At 43.4% G+C, this 22,235-nt stretch overlaps 2 protein-coding genes across 2 annotated transcripts; both read right to left on the reverse strand.

Annotated features, from left to right (window-relative positions):
* Positions 1–57: 57 nt before the first annotated feature.
* On the reverse strand, positions 58–13,494 carry LOC128441835 (uncharacterized). The gene is made up of 18 exons (XM_053423943.1): positions 10,808–13,494; positions 10,567–10,729; positions 10,201–10,393; positions 9,878–10,027; positions 8,567–8,641; positions 8,323–8,412; positions 7,402–7,491; positions 6,979–7,053; positions 6,734–6,823; positions 5,815–5,904; positions 5,392–5,466; positions 5,147–5,236; positions 4,216–4,305; positions 3,285–3,374; positions 2,617–2,706; positions 1,686–1,775; positions 755–844; positions 58–63 (listed from the first exon to the last, which is right to left on the reverse strand). Exons 1-18 carry the CDS (start codon positions 10,911–10,913, stop codon positions 58–60), a joined length of 1,743 nt encoding a protein of 580 aa, XP_053279918.1. The 5' UTR covers positions 10,914–13,494.
* On the reverse strand, positions 13,233–20,462 carry LOC128441837 (dynein regulatory complex subunit 7). Its single transcript, XM_053423945.1, has 4 exons — positions 20,345–20,462; positions 20,173–20,251; positions 13,610–13,738; positions 13,233–13,255 (listed from the first exon to the last, which is right to left on the reverse strand). Exons 1-4 carry the CDS (start codon positions 20,438–20,440, stop codon positions 13,233–13,235), a joined length of 327 nt encoding a protein of 108 aa, XP_053279920.1. The 5' UTR covers positions 20,441–20,462.
* Between the last annotated feature and the right edge of the window lie 1,773 nt (positions 20,463–22,235).

Consider the following 22,235-nt stretch of genomic DNA (forward strand, 5'->3'; position numbering starts at 1 on the left):
TGCTAAAAAAAAAAAAAAAAAAGAAAAAAAGGAGCCTCTCTAGATGGTTCAACATCTTCATACCTGTAACATTGTGTGACAGTCATCATGACTGTGGTTCCAAGTGTTTTGTGGGGAGAATAATGCACTTTGGAAGTATTTCTAGTCACCTGAAATGTCTGATTACGGCAGCCTGCAAGCTGTTAGAACTATACTAATCACAGTTAATTGTGACGGATGAATTTGATTTTTGATTCCTTCTTTATTTTCTGACAACCCATTTTGGTCTCACGCTACCTGTGATTGGTGGCTGTGAGCTTTTTAATGTCTGACTCTAGGCCTCTAACATGCCTAGATTTGTTTTGATTGATTTTATATATGATCTTGTCTTGCATTTCATGCATTACTGGTGACCGAGTCCACATCTGTGACATACAACATGAATACAAAAAATTACCACTCCCATTAAACTAACATAAGATCAAATGCAGGTTGTACAAGTACTCTTAAATACCAAAGAAATGCCACTAACAACCCCACCTACGGGAGGGACCCCAAATAACGTATGGTCCACCCAAGTCATATTGGTGTCAGAGCTTAATACACACACACTCAAATGTTATTCTGCCTTACATTCTGAAAGACATCTTCTGAGATTGTCCTTAAATACCATTGTCCTTACACACCATAATACACTCAGGTGACAGCACACACACACACAAAACCTAACCCTACATTTTTCCACAATTCATGTCACCAAGCACACTTCACCTACCTGTGCAATCCTGGTGAGTGGATCAAGCACTGGACTTCTCTGGTTCAGGTTGCTTGCACTCATCTCAATCTGGCCTCTTTCGGTCGTCATCTGTAGCAGATAATGAATGGAAGAAAAGTTGAATAAAAAGTAATATAGTGAGAATGCACCAGTCAAGAGATATTTGAGGTCTGGATAAAAACAAGTATTGCTAAAAAAAGAAAAAAAGGAGCCTCTCTAGATTGTTCAACATCTTCATACCTGTAACATTGTGTGACAGTCATCATGACTGTGGTTCCAAGTGTTTTGTGGGGAGAATAATGCACTTTGGAAGTATTTCTAGTCACCTGAAATGTCTGATTACGGCAGCCTGCAAGCTGTTAGAATTATACTAATCACAGTTAATTGTGACGGATGAATTTGATTTTTGATTCCTTCTTTATTTTCTGACAACCCATTTTGGTCTCACGCTACCTGTGATTGGTGGCTGTGAGCTTTTTAATGTCTGACTCTAGGCCTCTAACATGCCTAGATTTGTTTTGATTGATTTTATATATGATCTTGTCTTGCATTTCATGCATTACTGGTGACCGAGTCCACATCTGTGACATACAACATGAATACAAAAAATTACCACTCCCATTAAACTAACATAAGATCAAATGCAGGTTGTACAAGTACTCTTAAATACCAAAGAAATGCCACTAACAACCCCACCTACGGGAGGGACCCCAAATAACGTATGGTCCACCCAAGTCATATTGGTGTCAGAGCTTAATACACACACACTCAAATGTTATTCTGCCTTACATTCTGAAAGACATCTTCTGAGATTGTCCTTAAATACCATTGTCCTTACACACCATAATACACTCAGGTGACAGCACACACACACACAAAACCTAACCCTACATTTTTCCACAATTCATGTCACCAAGCACACTTCACCTACCTGTGCAATCCTGGTGAGTGGATCAAGCACTGGACTTCTCTGGTTCAGGTTGCTTGCACTCATCTCAATCTGGCCTCTTTCGGTCGTCATCTGTAGCAGATAATGAATGGAAGAAAAGTTGAATAAAAAGTAATAGAGTGAGAATGCACCAGTCAAGAGATATTTGAGGTCTGGATAAAAACAACAAGTATTGCTTAAAAATACAAAATAAAAAAGGAGCCTCTCTAGATGGTTCAACATCTTCATACCTGTAACATTATGTGACAGTCATCATGACTGTGGTCCCAAGTGTTTTGTGGGGAGAATAATGCACTTTGGAAGTATTTCTAGTCACCTGAAATGTCTGATTACGGCAGCCTGCAAGCTGTTAGAACTATACTAATCACAGTTAATTGTAACGGATGAATTGGATTTTTGATTCCTTCTTTATTTTCTGACAACCCATTTTGGTCTCACGCTACCTGTGATTGGTGGCTGTGAGCTTTTTAATGTCTGACTCTAGGCCTCTAACATGCCTAGATTTGTTTTGATTGATTTTATATATGATCTTGTCTTGCATTTCATGCATTACTGGTGACCGAGTCCACATCTGTGACATACAACATGAATACAAAAAATTACCACTCCCATTAAACTAACATAAGATCAAATGCAGGTTGTACAAGTACTCTTAAATACCAAAGAAATGCCACTAACAACCCCACCTACGGGAGGGACCCCAAATAACGTATGGTCCACCCAAGTCATATTGGTGTCAGAGCTTAATACACACACACTCAAATGTTATTCTGCCTTACATTCTGAAAGACATCCTCTGAGGTTGTCCTTAAATACCATTGTCCTTATACACCATAATACACTCAGGTGACAGCACACACACACTAACCCTAACTTTTTCTACAATTCATGTCATCATGCTCACTTCACCTACCTGTCCAATTCTGGTGAGCGGATCAAGAACTGGACTTCTCTGGTTCAGGTTGCTTGCACTCATCTCAATCTGGCCTCTTTCGGTCGTCATCTGTAGCGGATAATGAATGGAAGAAAAGTTGAATAAAAAGTCATGTAATGTGAATGCACTAATCAAAAGGGATATTTGAGGTCTGGATGAAAAAGAACACATACTGCTTACAAAAAGCACAAGAGGAACCTCTCTAGAGTTTTACATCTTCATACCTGCACATGACCTTCATCTGGGGTCTGGGAATTTGTGGTCTCAGGACTTCCCTGAGGCATATCCTCATTAATACCCTGCCGAAGAGAACAAAACAACATTATAAATATGTTGAAGATAGGATGTTGTCTGTGACATCATGTGAAAGTAATTATGCAGTACCAAAGTGATGCCAATAACAACCCCACCTACGTGAGGGACCCCAAATAACGTATGGTCCACCCAAGTCATATTGGTGTCAGAGCTTAATACACACACACTCAAATGTTATTCTGCCTTAAATTCTGAAAGACATCCTCTGAGATTGTCCTTAAATACCATTGTCCTTACACACCATAATACACTCAGGTAACAGCACACACACACACACTAACCCTAACCCTACATTTTTCCACAATTCATGTCACCAAGCACACTTCACCTACCTGTGCAATCCTGGTGAGTGGATCAAGCACTGGACTTCTCTGGTTCAGGTTGCTTGCACTCATCTCAATCTGGCCTCTTTCGGTCGTCATCTGTAGCAGATAATGAATGGAAGAAAAGTTGAATAAAAAGTAATATAGTGAGAATGCACCAGTCAAGAGATATTTGAGGTCTGGATAAAAACAAGTATTGCTAAAAAAAGAAAAAAAGGAGCCTCTCTAGATTGTTCAACATCTTCATACCTGTAACATTGTGTGACAGTCATCATGACTGTGGTTCCAAGTGTTTTGTGGGGAGAATAATGCACTTTGGAAGTATTTCTAGTCACCTGAAATGTCTGATTACGGCAGCCTGCAAGCTGTTAGAATTATACTAATCACAGTTAATTGTGACGGATGAATTTGATTTTTGATTCCTTCTTTATTTTCTGACAACCCATTTTGGTCTCACGCTACCTGTGATTGGTGGCTGTGAGCTTTTTAATGTCTGACTCTAGGCCTCTAACATGCCTAGATTTGTTTTGATTGATTTTATATATGATCTTGTCTTGCATTTCATGCATTACTGGTGACCGAGTCCACATCTGTGACATACAACATGAATACAAAAAATTACCACTCCCATTAAACTAACATAAGATCAAATGCAGGTTGTACAAGTACTCTTAAATACCAAAGAAATGCCACTAACAACCCCACCTACGGGAGGGACCCCAAATAACGTATGGTCCACCCAAGTCATATTGGTGTCAGAGCTTAATACACACACACTCAAATGTTATTCTGCCTTACATTCTGAAAGACATCTTCTGAGATTGTCCTTAAATACCATTGTCCTTACACACCATAATACACTCAGGTGACAGCACACACACACACAAAACCTAACCCTACATTTTTCCACAATTCATGTCACCAAGCACACTTCACCTACCTGTGCAATCCTGGTGAGTGGATCAAGCACTGGACTTCTCTGGTTCAGGTTGCTTGCACTCATCTCAATCTGGCCTCTTTCGGTCGTCATCTGTAGCAGATAATGAATGGAAGAAAAGTTGAATAAAAAGTAATAGAGTGAGAATGCACCAGTCAAGAGATATTTGAGGTCTGGATAAAAACAACAAGTATTGCTTAAAAATACAAAATAAAAAAGGAGCCTCTCTAGATGGTTCAACATCTTCATACCTGTAACATTATGTGACAGTCATCATGACTGTGGTCCCAAGTGTTTTGTGGGGAGAATAATGCACTTTGGAAGTATTTCTAGTCACCTGAAATGTCTGATTACGGCAGCCTGCAAGCTGTTAGAACTATACTAATCACAGTTAATTGTAACGGATGAATTGGATTTTTGATTCCTTCTTTATTTTCTGACAACCCATTTTGGTCTCACGCTACCTGTGATTGGTGGCTGTGAGCTTTTTAATGTCTGACTCTAGGCCTCTAACATGCCTAGATTTGTTTTGATTGATTTTATATATGATCTTGTCTTGCATTTCATGCATTACTGGTGACCGAGTCCACATCTGTGACATACAACATGAATACAAAAAATTACCACTCCCATTAAACTAACATAAGATCAAATGCAGGTTGTACAAGTACTCTTAAATACCAAAGAAATGCCACTAACAACCCCACCTACGGGAGGGACCCCAAATAACGTATGGTCCACCCAAGTCATATTGGTGTCAGAGCTTAATACACACACACTCAAATGTTATTCTGCCTTACATTCTGAAAGACATCCTCTGAGGTTGTCCTTAAATACCATTGTCCTTATACACCATAATACACTCAGGTGACAGCACACACACACTAACCCTAACTTTTTCTACAATTCATGTCATCATGCTCACTTCACCTACCTGTCCAATTCTGGTGAGCGGATCAAGAACTGGACTTCTCTGGTTCAGGTTGCTTGCACTCATCTCAATCTGGCCTCTTTCGGTCGTCATCTGTAGCGGATAATGAATGGAAGAAAAGTTGAATAAAAAGTCATGTAATGTGAATGCACTAATCAAAAGGGATATTTGAGGTCTGGATGAAAAAGAACACATACTGCTTACAAAAAGCACAAGAGGAACCTCTCTAGAGTTTTACATCTTCATACCTGCACATGACCTTCATCTGGGGTCTGGGAATTTGTGGTCTCAGGACTTCCCTGAGGCATATCCTCATTAATACCCTGCCGAAGAGAACAAAACAACATTATAAATATGTTGAAGATAGGATGTTGTCTGTGACATCATGTGAAAGTAATTATGCAGTACCAAAGTGATGCCAATAACAACCCCACCTACGTGAGGGACCCCAAATAACGTATGGTCCACCCAAGTCATATTGGTGTCAGAGCTTAATACACACACACTCAAATGTTATTCTGCCTTAAATTCTGAAAGACATCCTCTGAGATTGTCCTTAAATACCATTGTCCTTACACACCATAATACACTCAGGTAACAGCACACACACACACACTAACCCTAACCCTACATTTTTCCACAATTCATGTCACCAAGCACACTTCACCTACCTGTCCAATCCCGGTGAGTGGATCAAGCACTGGACTTGTCTGGTTCAGGTTGCTTGCACTCATCTCAATCTGGCCTCTTTCGGTCATCATCTGTAGCAGATAATGAATGGAAGAAAAGTTGAATAAAAAGTAATATAGTGAGAATGCAGCAGTCAAGAGATATTTGAGGTCTGGATAAAAACAAGTATTGCTTAAAAAAAAAAGGAGCCTCTCTAGATGGTTCAACATCTTCATACCTGTAACATTATGTGACAGTCATCATGACTGTGGTCCCAAGTGTTTTGTGGGGAGAATAATGCACTTTGGAAGTATTTCTAGTCACCTGAAATGTCTGATTACGGCAGCCTGCAAGCTGTTAGAACTATACTAATCACAGTTAATTGTAACGGATGAATTGGATTTTTGATTCCTTCTTTATTTTCTGACAACCCATTTTGGTCTCACGCTACCTGTGATTGGTGGCTGTGAGCTTTTTAATGTCTGACTCTAGGCCTCTAACATGCCTAGATTTGTTTTGATTGATTTTATATATGATCTTGTCTTGCATTTCATGCATTACTGGTGACCGAGTCCACATCTGTGACATACAACATGAATACAAAAAATTACCACTCCCATTAAACTAACATAAGATCAAATGCAGGTTGTACAAGTACTCTTAAATACCAAAGAAATGCCACTAACAACCCCACCTACGGGAGGGACCCCAAATAACGTATGGTCCACCCAAGTCATATTGGTGTCAGAGCTTAATACACACACACTCAAATGTTATTCTGCCTTACATTCTGAAAGACATCCTCTGAGGTTGTCCTTAAATACCATTGTCCTTATACACCATAATACACTCAGGTGACAGCACACACACACTAACCCTAACTTTTTCTACAATTCATGTCATCATGCTCACTTCACCTACCTGTCCAATTCTGGTGAGCGGATCAAGAACTGGACTTCTCTGGTTCAGGTTGCTTGCACTCATCTCAATCTGGCCTCTTTCGGTCGTCATCTGTAGCGGATAATGAATGGAAGAAAAGTTGAATAAAAAGTCATGTAATGTGAATGCACTAATCAAAAGGGATATTTGAGGTCTGGATGAAAAAGAACACATACTGCTTACAAAAAGCACAAGAGGAACCTCTCTAGAGTTTTACATCTTCATACCTGCACATGACCTTCATCTGGGGTCTGGGAATTTGTGGTCTCAGGACTTCCCTGAGGCATATCCTCATTAATACCCTGCCGAAGAGAACAAAACAACATTATAAATATGTTGAAGATAGGATGTTGTCTGTGACATCATGTGAAAGTAATTATGCAGTACCAAAGTGATGCCAATAACAACCCCACCTACGTGAGGGACCCCAAATAACGTATGGTCCACCCAAGTCATATTGGTGTCAGAGCTTAATACACACACACTCAAATGTTATTCTGCCTTAAATTCTGAAAGACATCCTCTGAGATTGTCCTTAAATACCATTGTCCTTACACACCATAATACACTCAGGTAACAGCACACACACACACACTAACCCTAACCCTACATTTTTCCACAATTCATGTCACCAAGCACACTTCACCTACCTGTCCAATCCCGGTGAGTGGATCAAGCACTGGACTTGTCTGGTTCAGGTTGCTTGCACTCATCTCAATCTGGCCTCTTTCGGTCATCATCTGTAGCAGATAATGAATGGAAGAAAAGTTGAATAAAAAGTAATATAGTGAGAATGCAGCAGTCAAGAGATATTTGAGGTCTGGATAAAAACAAGTATTGCTTAAAAAAAAAAGGAGCCTCTCTAGATGGTTCAACATCTTCATACCTGTAACATTATGTGACAGTCATCATGACTGTGGTCCCAAGTGTTTTGTGGGGAGAATAATGCACTTTGGAAGTATTTCTAGTCACCTGAAATGTCTGATTACGGCAGCCTGCAAGCTGTTAGAACTATACTAATCACAGTTAATTGTAACGGATGAATTTGATTTTTGATTCCTTCTTTATTTTCTGACAACCCATTTTGGTCTCACGCTACCTGTGATTGGTGGCTATGAGCTTTTTAATGTCTGACTCTAGGCCTCTAACATGCCTAGATTTGTTTTGATTGATTTTATATATGATCTTGTCTTGCATTTCATGCATTACTGGTGACCGAGTCCACATCTGTGACATACAACATGAATACAAAAAATTACCACTCCCATTAAACTAACATAAGATCAAATGCAGGTTGTACAAGTACTCTTAAATACCAAAGAAATGCCACTAACAACCCCACCTACGGGAGGGACCCCAAATAACGTATGGTCCACCCAAGTCATATTGGTGTCAGAGCTTAATACACACACACTCAAATGTTATTCTGCCTTACATTCTGAAAGACATCCTCTGAGGTTGTCCTTAAATACCATTGTCCTTATACACCATAATACACTCAGGTGACAGCACACACACACACTAACCCTAACCTTTTCTACAATTCATGTCATCATGCCCACTTCACCTACCTGTCCAGTCCTGGTGAGTGGATCAAGCACTGGACTTGTCTGGTTCAGGTTGCTTGCAGTCATCTCAATCTGGCTTCTTTCGATAGTCATCTGTAGCAGATAATGAATGGAAGAAAAGTTGAATAAAACGTCATGTAATGTGAATGCACTAATCAAAAGGGATATGTGAGGTCTGGATGAAAAAAGAACACATACTGCTTACAAAAAGCACAAGAGGAACCTCTCTAGTTTTACATCTGCATACCTGTACATGACCTTCATCTAGGGTCTGGGAATTTGTGGTATTAGGACTTCCCTGAGGCATATCCTCATCAATACCCTGCCGAAGAAAACAGAACAACATTATAAATATGTTGAAGACAGCATGTTGTCTGTGACATCATGTGAAAGTCTTTATGAAGTACCAAAGTGATGCCAATAACAACCCCACCTACGGGAGGGACCCCAAATAACGTATGGTCCACCCAAGTCATATTGGTGTCAGAGCTTTATACACACACACTCAAATGTTATTCTGCCTTACATTCTGAAAGACATCCTCTGAGGTTGTCCTTAAATACCATTGTTGTTATACACAATACACTCAGGTGACAGCGCGCACACACACACAACTTTGTGGGGAGAAAAATGCACTTTGGAATTGATTGTAGTCACCTAAGGTGTCAGATGAATACAGAATGCAAGCTAATAGAACTATAATAATCTCAGTTAGTTGTGACGGATGAATTGATGACTTTTGATTCCTTCTTTATATACACTGACAACCCATCTTATACAACGGTCACACTAACTGTGAGCGGTGGATGTGAGTTTTTTGCTGTCTGACTGCTTGCCTCTAACCTTCCTAGATTTGTATTGATTAGGACAAAAATCTTGAAACTCTAGTATGATCATTTTCCGGTGTTGCCCTTTTACATATGCAGCTCACAAAAGAGACTGTCAGACGCGATCTCAGTACTGCAAATGTCAAATTGCATCAGGTGAGAGGAGGAGCACCATCAACGCATGCAGCAGAAGGACTCATCACTAATGTTAATAATAACGAAACTGCGTGTATTTGAACTCATCAAATATCAACAAAAGAGTGCAAAACAACATACAGGCCATCAGAAAAAAGTAAGAAGCAGTTAAAGTACATATTATGCATCAACATCATGAACACACCCACTAGCACTCTGTGAATCCTGCAGACTATTATCTGTTGCATATCAGACATTACCCAGATTTTGTATTAGGGTGCTGGCACGTTAAAGACCAGTTAATTCCGGTGTGACTGAATCGGACATTTGCGGTCACACTTACAGTTCCTCCAATTGATGTCCGGACAAAATCCAGAGTGCACTTCATGTGTGAAAGTGACTTAAGTGTAGCTGAAGCAGTAAGAGATGGTCAGGAAAATAACACTAATGAAGAGTGTGATGAGAGCAAGAAGAGGACAGTCTGTTGGTGTGCCTCCTTAAGTTTACGCACACAATCAATTAATATGCAGAAACATACCATCCAAAAGTAGCTTCAAACTGTTTACACAAATCATGAACTTGAAATTGTTATATACCTTATTAAAGCATTTAGGACGACCAGCTGATGTCCTTGTAGGCATCATTTTTGGGGCTTCATGTGTTGACCTCTTTTGAGTTCTCGTAGAAAGCTTTGCTGTGCATGGTGCCTCACCATGTTTGACATCCGATGACATCCCTCCAGATTTCTGGAGATTTTAATAACAAACAATTCTGTCAGTGTCTTGTGTGTCTGTATGTGGCAATATATTAGTTCAAACCAAAACTATACGGAAAATATAAAGTGTTTGTGAACTGAAGTTTTCTAAACCATTTGTTTCAGGGGATCAACATCACGTCACGTCATCAAGTAAAAAACTACCTTGCTTCTCCACGGCCAGTCTGAGTCACCATAGTTATAGGTTATCTCCTCTCCTGCAACTATGTCCCGTATGGCAAATAAACACAGATGGGGTTTCCCCTGCACATTCAGGTACTTCATCTTTGCATTAGGGCTGATATGGTCGTCATTTACTAGTCTTCCGAGTGATCCATCTTCCTTTGCTGCATCAACACTACAAAAAGACAACACTTAATTACAAATCTTTCAATTTATACACAAACAAGAGTAGTATTTATTAACCTGACTCAAGAGCCTTCTATCAATAATTTGTATATGTTCAGCACCAAAAGCAATGAGTCATGGAATTTGGATTTAGACCAGTTAGCACTGAAATAATATACTTACCACCACAGTTTACCACTAAAACGGAACTCGAACATGAACACCTTAAGGGCGTCATGGTATATTTTCTGTCTCCTTTCACATTCTTCGTTTGTTATTAGGTCACCTCGATATTCGCAGAGAAAGTCGCCTTTTTCAAAAGGAGCAGAGGTGAAGATACCACGACCTAGTTAATACACAAAACCAAACAATAAATAAATCTTTACCAAATAAGTGATAAATTTAAGTTTAAGATTCAACTTACCTTTGAAAGCATTAATGTAATTGATGTCCAGTCCAAGTTTATCCCTTCCAGTGTGAGCAAAAAATTTTGCATCATCCATTGGATTTATGCGCCTTCGCCTCTGCATGATTCACTGGCCAGTGACAAAAGCCAGAGTAACATAATTAAAAGAAGATTGTTGTTAGGATTATTATGTACTAGAAGTCTAGTAATTTACATGTGGCATCTGAGCAGAAGCTATATTCTGAGCTCATAAATCAACATTCAAGTTTAAATTTAATACAAAGGACTTAATGCTTCTACAACAGAAATAGGCTGCACATTAACTAAATATTAACAGTAGGATGATGTCTGTTCTAGTGTAGAGCTGTGTTGGACCACAAACTCAACTCTCTACAATTTAATGTAACATAATCTCAGTGTACAGAGATTCTATAACTACATCAGCTGCATTGAACCTCTTGTGGGATTGATGTCCCATCATTAGCATCCAGTAGGAACAGACACGCAAATAAATGCAGTCTTTCATCTGCTTGAATGATCATCCTCAGTCTCTGTATCTCTTCCTCACTCACTGTCCTTGTCCTGCTTCTTCAAACAAGAACTTAACCTACATATACAATTTTACATTAACATTCAATTATATTTACAGCAGTATCCAGATGACTTGACTATTGTGCGATAGCACACTGCTGGGTTCACATTTCCGATCCAAGGTCCTTTATGACATTTACACGGACCATGGTTTGTGAGGTTTTCACATCAGTGCTTCTGACATGTGATTAGTTTGTCATAATTTTGTTTTAATTCAAATAACAACCCAAAACAATAAACAGCTCAACCTGTTATCTACCAGATGCAAGATGTTCACTTAAAAATACTATATAAGACAACATGAGTGCTGTGAGTCTCTATCTCAGGGGAAAAAATGAAATAGAAATAAAGCCTGTTGACATTTCATCCTTGCTTTCAGTTATGGAATAGTCAATAATCAACATGAATATTAAACAGCATTTTTAAATGGCACACACTGCACCAGATACTGTACCACAGCTTTGTTGCTCCTCACTATTGTACTTTACACTTTCATAATAACGATAACAGCCAAAAACCTCTGTGGAAACACTGATAGCTTACAGTTTTAAGCACATAAGATTTAACAAGCAGACCTAACAATACAAGTTAACAAGAACTGTGTAGCCACTAGCTTGTTTAAACAAACAACTCCACATTACCTTAGTTGTTTTTAGCTGTCTCTGTAACTGCTCAAAGCTGCTGTCCTCACCCCCACCACCTGTGCTCATTACTATCACCTGTGTCAAGGCACGCACGCACGCACGGCTCAACGAGGGGGCGTGGCCGCTGCCGACACGGAGCTTCCACGTGCATGAAAATAAACTGCGGCTTGTGTGGCTTAAAATGAACACGAATCAAACATCCTCACCTTCTCTAGTCCACAAAACAGCTGGTTACACCACACTGCACGAAGCACATTCCTCCAAAATACAAGACTGATCCTCTCCTGCCTGCTCTGAAGCTGCTGCAGCTAAGCACATACGATTTAACAAGCAGACCTAACAATACAAGTTAACAAGAACAGTGTAGCCACTAGCTTGTTTAAACAAACAACTCCACATTACCTTAGTTGTTTTTAGCTGTTTTCAGCTCCCAAACACTGACCGGACCACTCTGTAACTGCTCAAAGCTGCTGTCCTCATCCCCACCACCTGTGCTCAGTACTATCACCTGTGTGAAGGCATGCACGCACGGCTCAACGAGGGGGCGTGGCCGCTGCCGACACGGAGCTTCCACGTGCATGAAAATAAACTGCGGCTTGTGTGGCTTAAAATGAACACGAATCAAACATCCTCACCTTCTCTAGTCCACAAAACAGCTGGTTACACGACACTGCACGAAGCACATTCCTCCAAAATACAAGACTGATCCTCTCCTGCCTGCTCTGAAGCTGCTGCAGCTGAGAGCTGGTAGCTGTTAGCTCTACTACTAGTGCAGCCTTGTGAAGGTAACACCGGCCTCAACAGCATGCATTAGCAATGCTGTAAAAACAACCTAATGCCAATATGCATTGAAGTTAAACTAACTTTATTTCCATTAAAATATGCATCAATAATAAAAAAAAAAAAAATTAAACTTAATAAGTTATTGTTATGGTGTAAAATACTTCCACATGCAAATATATACTTTGTTTACAAGTTTTAATGCTTACCTGTATGTTTTAAATCCTATAGTGCATCCATTGGTCGCCAGCAGCTTCAAATGGGATTTAATGTTTAAAAGCCCAGTCGGGGCGGTCCTTGGAGCGAACTTCCTGTAGACGCCACCCACTTGTTCGAACCAACCAATCAGTGAAAAGGGCGGCAAAATCGAACCGTGTGTGTAGGAAATGTGTATGAAAGTGCAATATAAGCACAACCGATAGGATGCGCTACTCTATACACTGGGATACACCTAAAAACAGGTTTGTGGTAAAAAAGGACTTTGAACGAAAATGAGAGAGGATGTTCCTCTGACAGTCACAAATGCAAATAAATTGTTTGAAATCCGGGGACCTTGGCATAGTCCTCAAATTACCCTAAGGTTCGCGGATTGCCGGTGTGTAGACGGACAAATTGTCCCTGAATTCCGGTTATACCAACACACACACACACACACACACACACACACACACACACACACACACACACACACACACACACACACACACACACACACACACACACACACACACACAGAGGGTTACTAAGACGTCTTCAGATATTAAAGTTCTGAAGAGTTTTTACAGTTTTTGAGTCGATCGCTCACAGTCCAGGTCTTTGTATGAAACCAGTCGTGTGGTCAGACCGTTCGGCCTCAGGTACGGAGCGAACCTCTCCACCTCTGCTTTCCTGTAGCGAGTCCGCTTGTGTCCTCCCGGCCAGCGAGTCTCCAGGTCTGAGGAGGAGACAACAGGATCATCAGAGAGAGAGAGGGAGAGAGAGAGAGAGAGAGAGAGAGAGAGAGATAGAGAGAGAGACACAGAGAGAAAGAGAGAGGGACAGAGAGAGAGAGAGAGAGAGAGAGAGAGAGACAGAGAGATAGAGACAGAGACACAGAGAGAGAGAGAGAGAGAGAGAGAGAGAGAGAGACACAGAGAGAGAGAGAGAGAGAGAGAGAGAGAGAGATTGATTTTTTAAGCCACTTTTATTTACTCAGTTTTCAAAAACATAAGTTACATCAACATAAAAACAATATTCAATCCAAAATTTGACCAAACACCAGCTTATCTATTGTCACAGAACATAAAACCTGCTTGAGGCACCACATCTTCTCAAAATCTTTTACATTATTTGACAAAATAAAGAAAGAAAAATCAGTTTTCAGCCTCGCCTTTAACATTCGTTTAAAGATGCAAATAACATCTACATCCAGTGAGTCTTCAAGTTTTTTCCTCCTGGAGAGATAGATCGCCATCTTTGCTTGACCCAAAAAAAAGTTGAAGAGTTGACATTTTATTTTGTTTTTACTGTTGTACTTGTAACCCAGGATGAACATTTGATATGTGAAAACTTCTTCAAATAAAGCAAACAGGTGAGTCAGAAACAGAAACAGTGAGGAGAGTCGACCACACTTCAGAAAACAATGAAGAACTGTCTCCCTCTGTGGACAGAAGGGACACGTAGCAGCAACTTCAGAGTTAATCACCGAAACAAAAGCGTTTACAGGAACAGCTCCGTGTAGAACCCTCCACTGTAAGTCCCCCCCCCTCTTAGTCAGCGGTGGTTTGTACAGGGCTCTCCACTCCGGCCTCTGAGCCTCCGTCAGATCCAGATGAGTCCTCCATGGAGAGTCACTCCGGGCTTCTAGTCTGTTCTGGTTCAGAAACTTCACTAGTAAATAATACATTGTTTTCCCTGTCATGGTGCTTAGTGTATTACCAGAGGCAGTTTTTAATTTCAACAACAAACCTTCACATTTTATCATAGGAACAATTGTTAACTCAGGAAGAGGATCACTGGTGTCCGGCTGAATGAGTCCATCCCGGTAATCAGTGATCAACTGAAGTTCAGGGTGAGTCAGCTGCTGTTTCCAGCCTCTCAGCAGGAAGCTGACCACCCTGACTGACCTGATCCCCAAACGTGAGGCCAGACCTGCAGCGTTGTCCAGGTGAGGGCCACACACCTCCACCACATGGTCCAGTGTGAGGACCCGGGCCTCGCACAGTTTTTGATTCAGGCCTGGTTCTGCAGCACACCGGAGCCGACTCCCGTGAACCACTGGCTCTTTGAGGAGCCAGAGCAGAGAGTCAGAGTCTTTCAGTCTGTCCTTCTGGAACATTCCCCACACTCGGAGCAGTCCTTTGTAAAAAAGTGGAAGGTTGTTCAACTTACATGCATTCACATCCATTAGAAACCACGACTCAGCCAGGCCTAACCCACCACACCGCTCGAGTATGGCACGGGCTACTGGTCTCCAGACCAGGTCCAAAGGACCAGTAAGGAGTCTCTGGACAAACTGGAGTCTGAAAGCGGCCCCCCTACTCGCCAAGTGGACAAGGCCATGTCCCCCCTCCTCCGTAGGTAGAAAGAGGACACTCTGTGGGACCCAGTGCAGACGGTCCCAGAAGAAGTCCACCATCACGGCCTGTATCCTGGCCAGCAGACGTGCTGGGGGTCCACACATGCCAGTCGGTGCCACAGCATGGAGGACACCAGGTTGTTTATAATGAGGGTGCGGCCTTTAAACGACATGTGTGGACGAAGCCACTTCCATTTTTTAAGGCGTCCCTCTACCTTCTCTAAAACATTATCCCAATTTTTGCTTATGAAGGTTGCATCCCCAAGATAAATACCTAGATATCTAAGACCCTCTTTTTTCCAGGTCAACCACCCCGGTAATACAAGTTCTCTCCTCAGCTCAGTTCCCATTGCTAAAGCTTCACTTTTTCCCCAGTTAACTTTAGCAGATGATATTTTACTGAAAAGATCGACATTTTCAACCAATTTATCGATGTCCTCTTGTTTTTGAACAAAGACCATGACGTCATCCGCATAAGCAGATACTTTTACAGTTTGTGGACACCCTGGGAGATTTGCACCTGACAGCTGTACCCTCAGTCTGTGCAGGAGCGGCTCTATGGCTAGAGAGTACAGCATGCCAGAGAGGGAGCAGCCCTGTCTGATTCCCCTCTGGACTTTAAAAGGAGAGCTTAATCCACCATTAATCTTTAAAACACTCTCAATGTCACTGTACAAAGTCCGGATCATGGCTATGAGACCAGGGCTGAACCCAAACACCTGCAGCACCTGCCACAAGTATCCGTGTTCAACCCGATCAAAAGCCTTTTCTTGATCTATAGAAATAAGAGCAAGTTCACAGCCCGATGAACCAGAGAGGTCCAAAACATCACGAATCAGAGTAATATTGTCAGATATCAGCCTGCTGGGCACACAGTAGGTCTGGTCTACATGAATGACCTGCTCCATCACTTTTCTCAGCCTCGTTGCCAACACTTTGGACAAAAGTTTATAGTCCGTGCAGAGCAGAGCCACTGGTCGCCAGTTCTTTATTTCTTTAAGATCTCCTTTTTTGGGGAGAAGGGTGAGGACCGCTCTCCTGCAGCTCAAAGGTAGCTGTCCTTTGTTGAAACTGTCTCTGAGGACCAACAGCAGATCTCCTCCAATCACAGGCCAGAAAACCTTGTAAAAGTCAGCAGGCAGTCCGTCGATACCCGGAGCCTTGCCGTTCTTTAACCTCTGCAGAGCAGCATGTAGTTCTACTGCAGAGAGCTGTGTGTGTAGCTCTGCACTGACCTCTGCAGGCACCTTGGGTAGACCCTCAAAGAACGGCTGTGCCACCTCTGGTCTCTCTTGGAACTCCATCGCGAAGAGGTCCTCATAGAAACCAACAGCATATCTGCGAATCTCTGCAGACTCCTGCAACAGCTGCCCCGTGTTGGACCGCAGGGAGGTCATGAGTCTTTTTTGCCCGTTCTTACGTTCGAGGCCAAAGAAGAAGTGAGAGGGAGCATCCATCTTGGCAACATGCTGGAACCGGGAGCGAACCAGAGCACCTTGAGCAGAAAAACCCAACAGGTCTGACAGAGCTGACTTTTTGTTTTTGAGAACTTTAAAATGTTCTCCGTCTCCTGTGGATTCTGCTAAAACTTGCAGATCCACTATTTCTGTCTCCAGAGCTTTCATAGACCTGGTCATGTCTCTCGTGACATTGAGAGTGTACTGTAGGCACAGATTCTTAATTTGACCCTTTCCTATATCCCACCACTGCTGTAAAGAGGTGTAGTCAGATTTAGTTTTTGAAAAATTGTTCCAAAACAAAACGAAAGCATTTTTGAAAACATTATCTGACAGCAGGGCTACATTGAAATGCCAGTAACTACTGCTGCACTTAATATTTTTAATGGAAACTGAAACCTGAACCAGTGAATGGTCTGAAAAGCCAACTGGGTGAATGGAGCAACTCTGAAGAGCATTGGCCTGATGTTTGAAACAATAAAATCTGTCCAGCCGAGCCATAGATCGAGTATTGTCTCTAGTATGAACCCAAGTGTACTGACGCTGAGTGTGATGAAGAGACCTCCAGGTGTCACACAGATCATTCTGTTCAATCAGTTTGACAAGACACCTCCTGGAGGCTCCATGAGGTTCTGCATGGTTTCTGTCCAGAGCTGCATCAGCCGTGCAGTTAAAGTCACCACCCAGGAACATGTGACCTTCACCACTACACGAGTTAACAGCAGAGTTCAGAGTGTTTAGCAGAGTTACTCTTTCTGTGCCTACAGTCGGAGCATAAACATTTATGAAGGTTAGTTTTACATTTTCAAAAACAGCTTGTATTTTTAACAGGCGACCTTCTACAATATCCTCTGTTGCAGAGGAAACAGGTAGAAAGTCCCTGGAAAATAAAATGGCCACTCCAGCACTGTTCCTGCTCTTATGGCTGAAGAACACCTGCCCATCCCACTCCTTCCTCCACGAAGCTTCACTCTCAGCTGTGCTGTGTGTTTCCTGGAGAAAAACAACATTTAACTTCCTGATTCTACACAGGCTGAACAGAGCAGCTCTCTTCACATCTCCTCTGGCACCATTCATATTTAAAGATCCCAGCTTTATGTCACACATGTTGAGGATAAGAGAGGTTAAAACAAACAGAGGAAACAGACAGGGTTTTCAACATCAAATGGCTATTTGGGCTCGGACTTTCGACGCTAGTTTTTTAAGACGATAAGTTTCCTGATCAGTGAAGGTCGGTTGGTCTGGACCTTCAGAATTCCCCATGTGATACTTCAATGACTTGAGGAAACGTCCTAAATCTGGGTAGAAGTCCTCTACTCTAACCAGTCTTGTGCCCTTAGTGTTTTGTAAAAACTTCCTGATACTGGTGAAGGTGTAAAGCCTTTCTACATCCTCCTTCATGTTCTCCGGTGTTTCTGTCGAAATGTCCTCTGACTGAGAGGAAGAACACGGTGGGTTTATCTTAGATACTTTTTTTGCCTGGTCACTATTTGTCTTGTTTTCAGGGTTTTTTCTTTTGGCTGACAGTTTTAGGAAATCTTCCTCCATCAAAAAATCCTCCTCATCAGAGAGCACTGACTCTGCTCCTCTAGTGGATGTGTGAGTATATCTCACCTCGTTCTCTTGATGGACGTCCTCACTGTCCTCCCCCCGTGAACCTGGTGTGTCCCCCTGTGGCTCCATCGGGACAGTGGCCCCAGCACCACCCGAGACAGGCGGAGGCCCCGGTGCAGGAGCATCCGAGCCACCACCCGCCAAGGCAGGCGGAGGCCCCGACGCAGGAGCAGAGGAACCACCCCCGGCCAAGGCCGGCGGAGGCTCCGACGCAGGAGCAGAGGAACCACCCCCGGCCAAGGCAGGCGGAGGCCCCGACGCAGGAGTAGAGGAACCACCCCCGGCCAAGGCAGGCGGAGGCCCCGACGCAGGAGCAGAGGAACCACCCCCGGCCAAGGCAGGCGGAGGCCCCGACGCAGGAGCAGAGGAACCACCCCCGGCCAAGGCAGGCGGAGGCCCCGATGCAGGAGCAGAGGAACCACCACCGGCCAAGGCAGGCGGAGGCCCCGATGCAGGAGCAGAGGAACCACCACCCGCCAAGGCAGGCGGAGGCCCCGATGCAGGAGCAGAGGAACCACCACCGGCCAAGGCAGGCGGAGGCCCCGATGCAGGAGCAGAGGAACCACCACCCGCCAAGGCAGGCGGGGGCCCCGACGCAGGAGCAGAGGAACCAACCCCGGCCAAGGCAGGCGGAGGCCCCGACGCAGGAGCAGAGGAACCACCCCCGACCAAGGCAGGCGGAGGCCCCGGCGCAGGAGCATCCGAGCCACCACCCGCCAAGGCAGGCGGGGGCCCCGACACAGGAGCAGAGGAGCCACCCCCGGCCGAGGCAGGCGGAGGCCCCGAAGCAGGAGCAGAGGAACCACCCCCGGCCGAGGCAGGCGGAGGCCCCGATGCAGGAGCAGAGGAACCACCCCCGGCCGAGGCAGGCGGATGCCCCGATGCAGAGGCAGCCGGCTGGCCCCCACCGGCTCTGTCCGGGCACAAGCGGATCAGGTGTCCCTCCCTCCCACAGCCAAAACACTTCATGTTCCCTGAAGTTACATGCACCGTGTAGTTATAATCCTCAACTTTAAAACTAAAAACCAGGTGCAATTCTTCCTCACTTTTCTTTAGAACCATAAACACGTGTCTCCTGAAAGACATGACATGTTTTAGATGTGGAGATCTACTATAAATGGGGATCATTTTTATGGGGGACATTAATTGTCCATGTCTGGCCAGTTCCTTCTCCAATAACTCATTCTTCAGGAATGGGGGGACATTAGAAATTAGGACCTTCCTGACCGGATTTGCCAGGGACAACACAGGTGTAAAGGAGCCCTGAATCACCACTCCCCTCTCAAGTAGCTGGTTAGCTTTTTCTATGCTCTCTACAAACACAACCACAGCACTGTTCATGCGTGAGGCAGACTTCACACTGTCATACCCCACAACCTCACCTACAGCCAGACTGACCTCCTCCACCGAGCAGTCCACAGCCGGACACAGTTTGATGCAGTGTCGGCGTGTTAGCTTGTGGAGGCCGGAGCCTCTACCTGCAGCAGCCATGCTGCACAAACACAAACACACAACTAACAACTAAACTGCTGCTCCTGACCCTGTCACTCACACAGAAAACAAAAAAAACACCTCTAACACAAGTGCAGAGGGAAAAAGACCAAAGAAAACCGGTAGAAATATAGAGTTTGGAACAAACTTTCTCCAGCTCACTCACCAGACTCACTCCCAACATGCACTCAGAGAGAGAGAGAGAGAGAGAGAGAGAGAGAGCTTCATGTGGTGTGGTTGTCGCTCTACCTTTTTTTGTGATGCTGATATCACTGACCCAGGATCTGGGCATCTCGAAAGCCTGCTCCTCCAGCTCCTCCAGCTCCTCCTTCCACATTGTGTTGTGGTTAAAATCATGTTTCAGTTTCAGTGCATGAACACACAATAACAGACGGACACACATGAACACACACACACACACCTGCACATCCGGGGTCATCTTGTACAGCTTCTTATTTGAGGCCTCGTGAATCAGCTGCTTTTTGCTCGTTGCTCCGAACAGGAGCGGCTCCCACATGTTCACGTCCTCCAGGTCAAACCCCAGATCCTGCTCACACACACAGACACACACATGTTTACTCAGTTGTCGGCTTGTTGGCAGTGGATCATCCGGTCAGCTGAGAAGGTCATCGGCTGTGACCTGCCGGCTCTCCTACTGGTCCTGGACCTGTTCCACTCCAGGACCAGTAGGAGAGCAGGCTGATCCTTCTCATCCCGGTCACCACCTAGTCCAGAGACTCCCGTCCGGTAAAAGGTTCCGGGCCTTCAGGACTAAAACCTCCCCATGGCAGTGGAGCTCACAAACAAGCCATCTGCATCACACTGACTCTGCCCCCCCCCCCCACCTTGCACATAATTTATAATTTATATATTATTGGCTCTATCACCAATCTCTGCACCTTAGCACCGCACGTGCCCATAACTCTGTTACTGTATATGTTTTGTTCTATATTGTTGTTTTATGTTGAGTGCACCAACAAACATTTCCTGTATTCTGATCCTGATTCTGATTTGTTGTCCAGTGATCAGAGGGTTGCTGGTTGAACGTCCACAGTTGAAGTGTCTTTGAGCAACACACTGAAGCCCAACCCGCTGACCCTGTGACATGATGTTGTGTGAACGTGTGTTTCTCTCTTGAACTCACGCTGCAGCCGCTCCTGCAGTCCTGCATGTTGACGTAGTAGTTGTGGTTGTTCCACACGCTCTCGATGCCCAGGAAGTGGGCGGAGCCGGTGCTGTGGCGGGCGCCGGTCAGCGGCTCGATGAAGAAGTTCTCCTGGACGCTGCGACTCCCTGACAGAACCAGAACCCAGCAGTGCAGCCGGAGGCCCCGGAGCCGGTCGGCCGGACGCTGCTCGCTCTGCTGAGGACGGATTCAGATCTGTGATCCACTTTATTAACGTTTGAATCAATGAAGGACGATGGTCAGTTTATTACTGTTGCTGGAGGGTTTCAACCAGATTGTAACTTTAATCACTGAAGGAAAACTGACAACATTCAAAGAAAAGAGATTTCAGCTGCTCTGTTTCAGTTATTTTCATCTTTGTGTTTACTTGTCAACACTTTGTGTTTGTGTTTGTGTTTGTGTTTGTGTCAGATGATCTCGTCACCTCATCAGGTTTCAGATTTTCAAGCAGCGCCGCCTCAGCGCTCGGTTTCTTCTTCTGCTCTTCTTGTGTCATGAAGTGACTCTTCAGCGACCTCTGAGGTTTCTCTTTGTATTTGTTCTCCTGTGACTCCTCTGAGATCACACTCTGCACAGAGAAACACAAAGAACACACACAAACACACACATCATCTAAATTAATATGTGTGATATTTTCTTATCAGTGACTCGAAACACAACAAGATGAAGATTTCATCACAAGAATTATGAAGAAGTGACTTCAAACAATATTAAAACAATTTCATTTATATATAAGTTTCAGTTTGAAGTATTCCTTATACATTATACAACTAATATTTTCTTATTTACATTATTAATTATGGTTATAATACAGTTAATGTGATTAAATTATTAATATTATAATTTATAGACAAAAATGACTGGGTTAGTTGATTTCCCCCCCGCTGAACAATGATTCATGTTTTTTAAGCTTATTTCATGTTTTGTATGAAAAGTAACTTTGATCTGTAGCAGATAAATAAGTTTAGTGGAGTATTTTGTACAATATTAAGTATAAAAGAGAATCAAGTAAAGTACGAGTACCTCCAAACACAGATCTTCATTAAATGTACTTTTACTATGACCTACAGAGGGCGTACCTGCACCGGGGTGATAATATCTGGTGTAGTACCTGAAGAGCTGCAGA

This window comes from Pleuronectes platessa, chromosome 6 (assembly GCF_947347685.1).
Source record: "Pleuronectes platessa chromosome 6, fPlePla1.1, whole genome shotgun sequence".
In the NCBI taxonomy this organism is placed as follows: domain Eukaryota; kingdom Metazoa; phylum Chordata; class Actinopteri; order Pleuronectiformes; family Pleuronectidae; genus Pleuronectes; species Pleuronectes platessa.

Bases quoted from the DNA above. Each gene is read 5' to 3' on its own strand.
- LOC128441835 (XM_053423943.1), bottom strand. From the start codon at position 10,913: ATGCAGAGGCGAAGGCGCATAAATCCAATGGATGATGCAAAATTTTTT. The intron at 10,028-10,200 runs GTAGTTTTTTAC...TAAAATCTCCAG, and splicing joins ACTGGCCGTGGAGAAGCAAG to AAATCTGGAGGGATGTCATC. The intron at 5,467-5,814 runs GTAGGTGAAGTG...TCTCTTCGGCAG, and splicing joins CACTCACCGGGATTGGACAG to GGTATTAATGAGGATATGCC.
- LOC128441837 (XM_053423945.1), bottom strand. From the start codon at position 20,440: ATGTGGGAGCCGCTCCTGTTCGGAGCAACGAGCAAAAAGCAGCTGATT. The intron at 13,739-20,172 runs GTAGAGCGACAA...TCTCCTCCTCAG, and splicing joins TATCAGCATCACAAAAAAAG to ACCTGGAGACTCGCTGGCCG. The intron at 13,256-13,609 runs GTGAGCGATCGA...ACCTGTTTTTAG, and splicing joins TTCATACAAAGACCTGGACT to GTGTATCCCAGTGTATAGAG.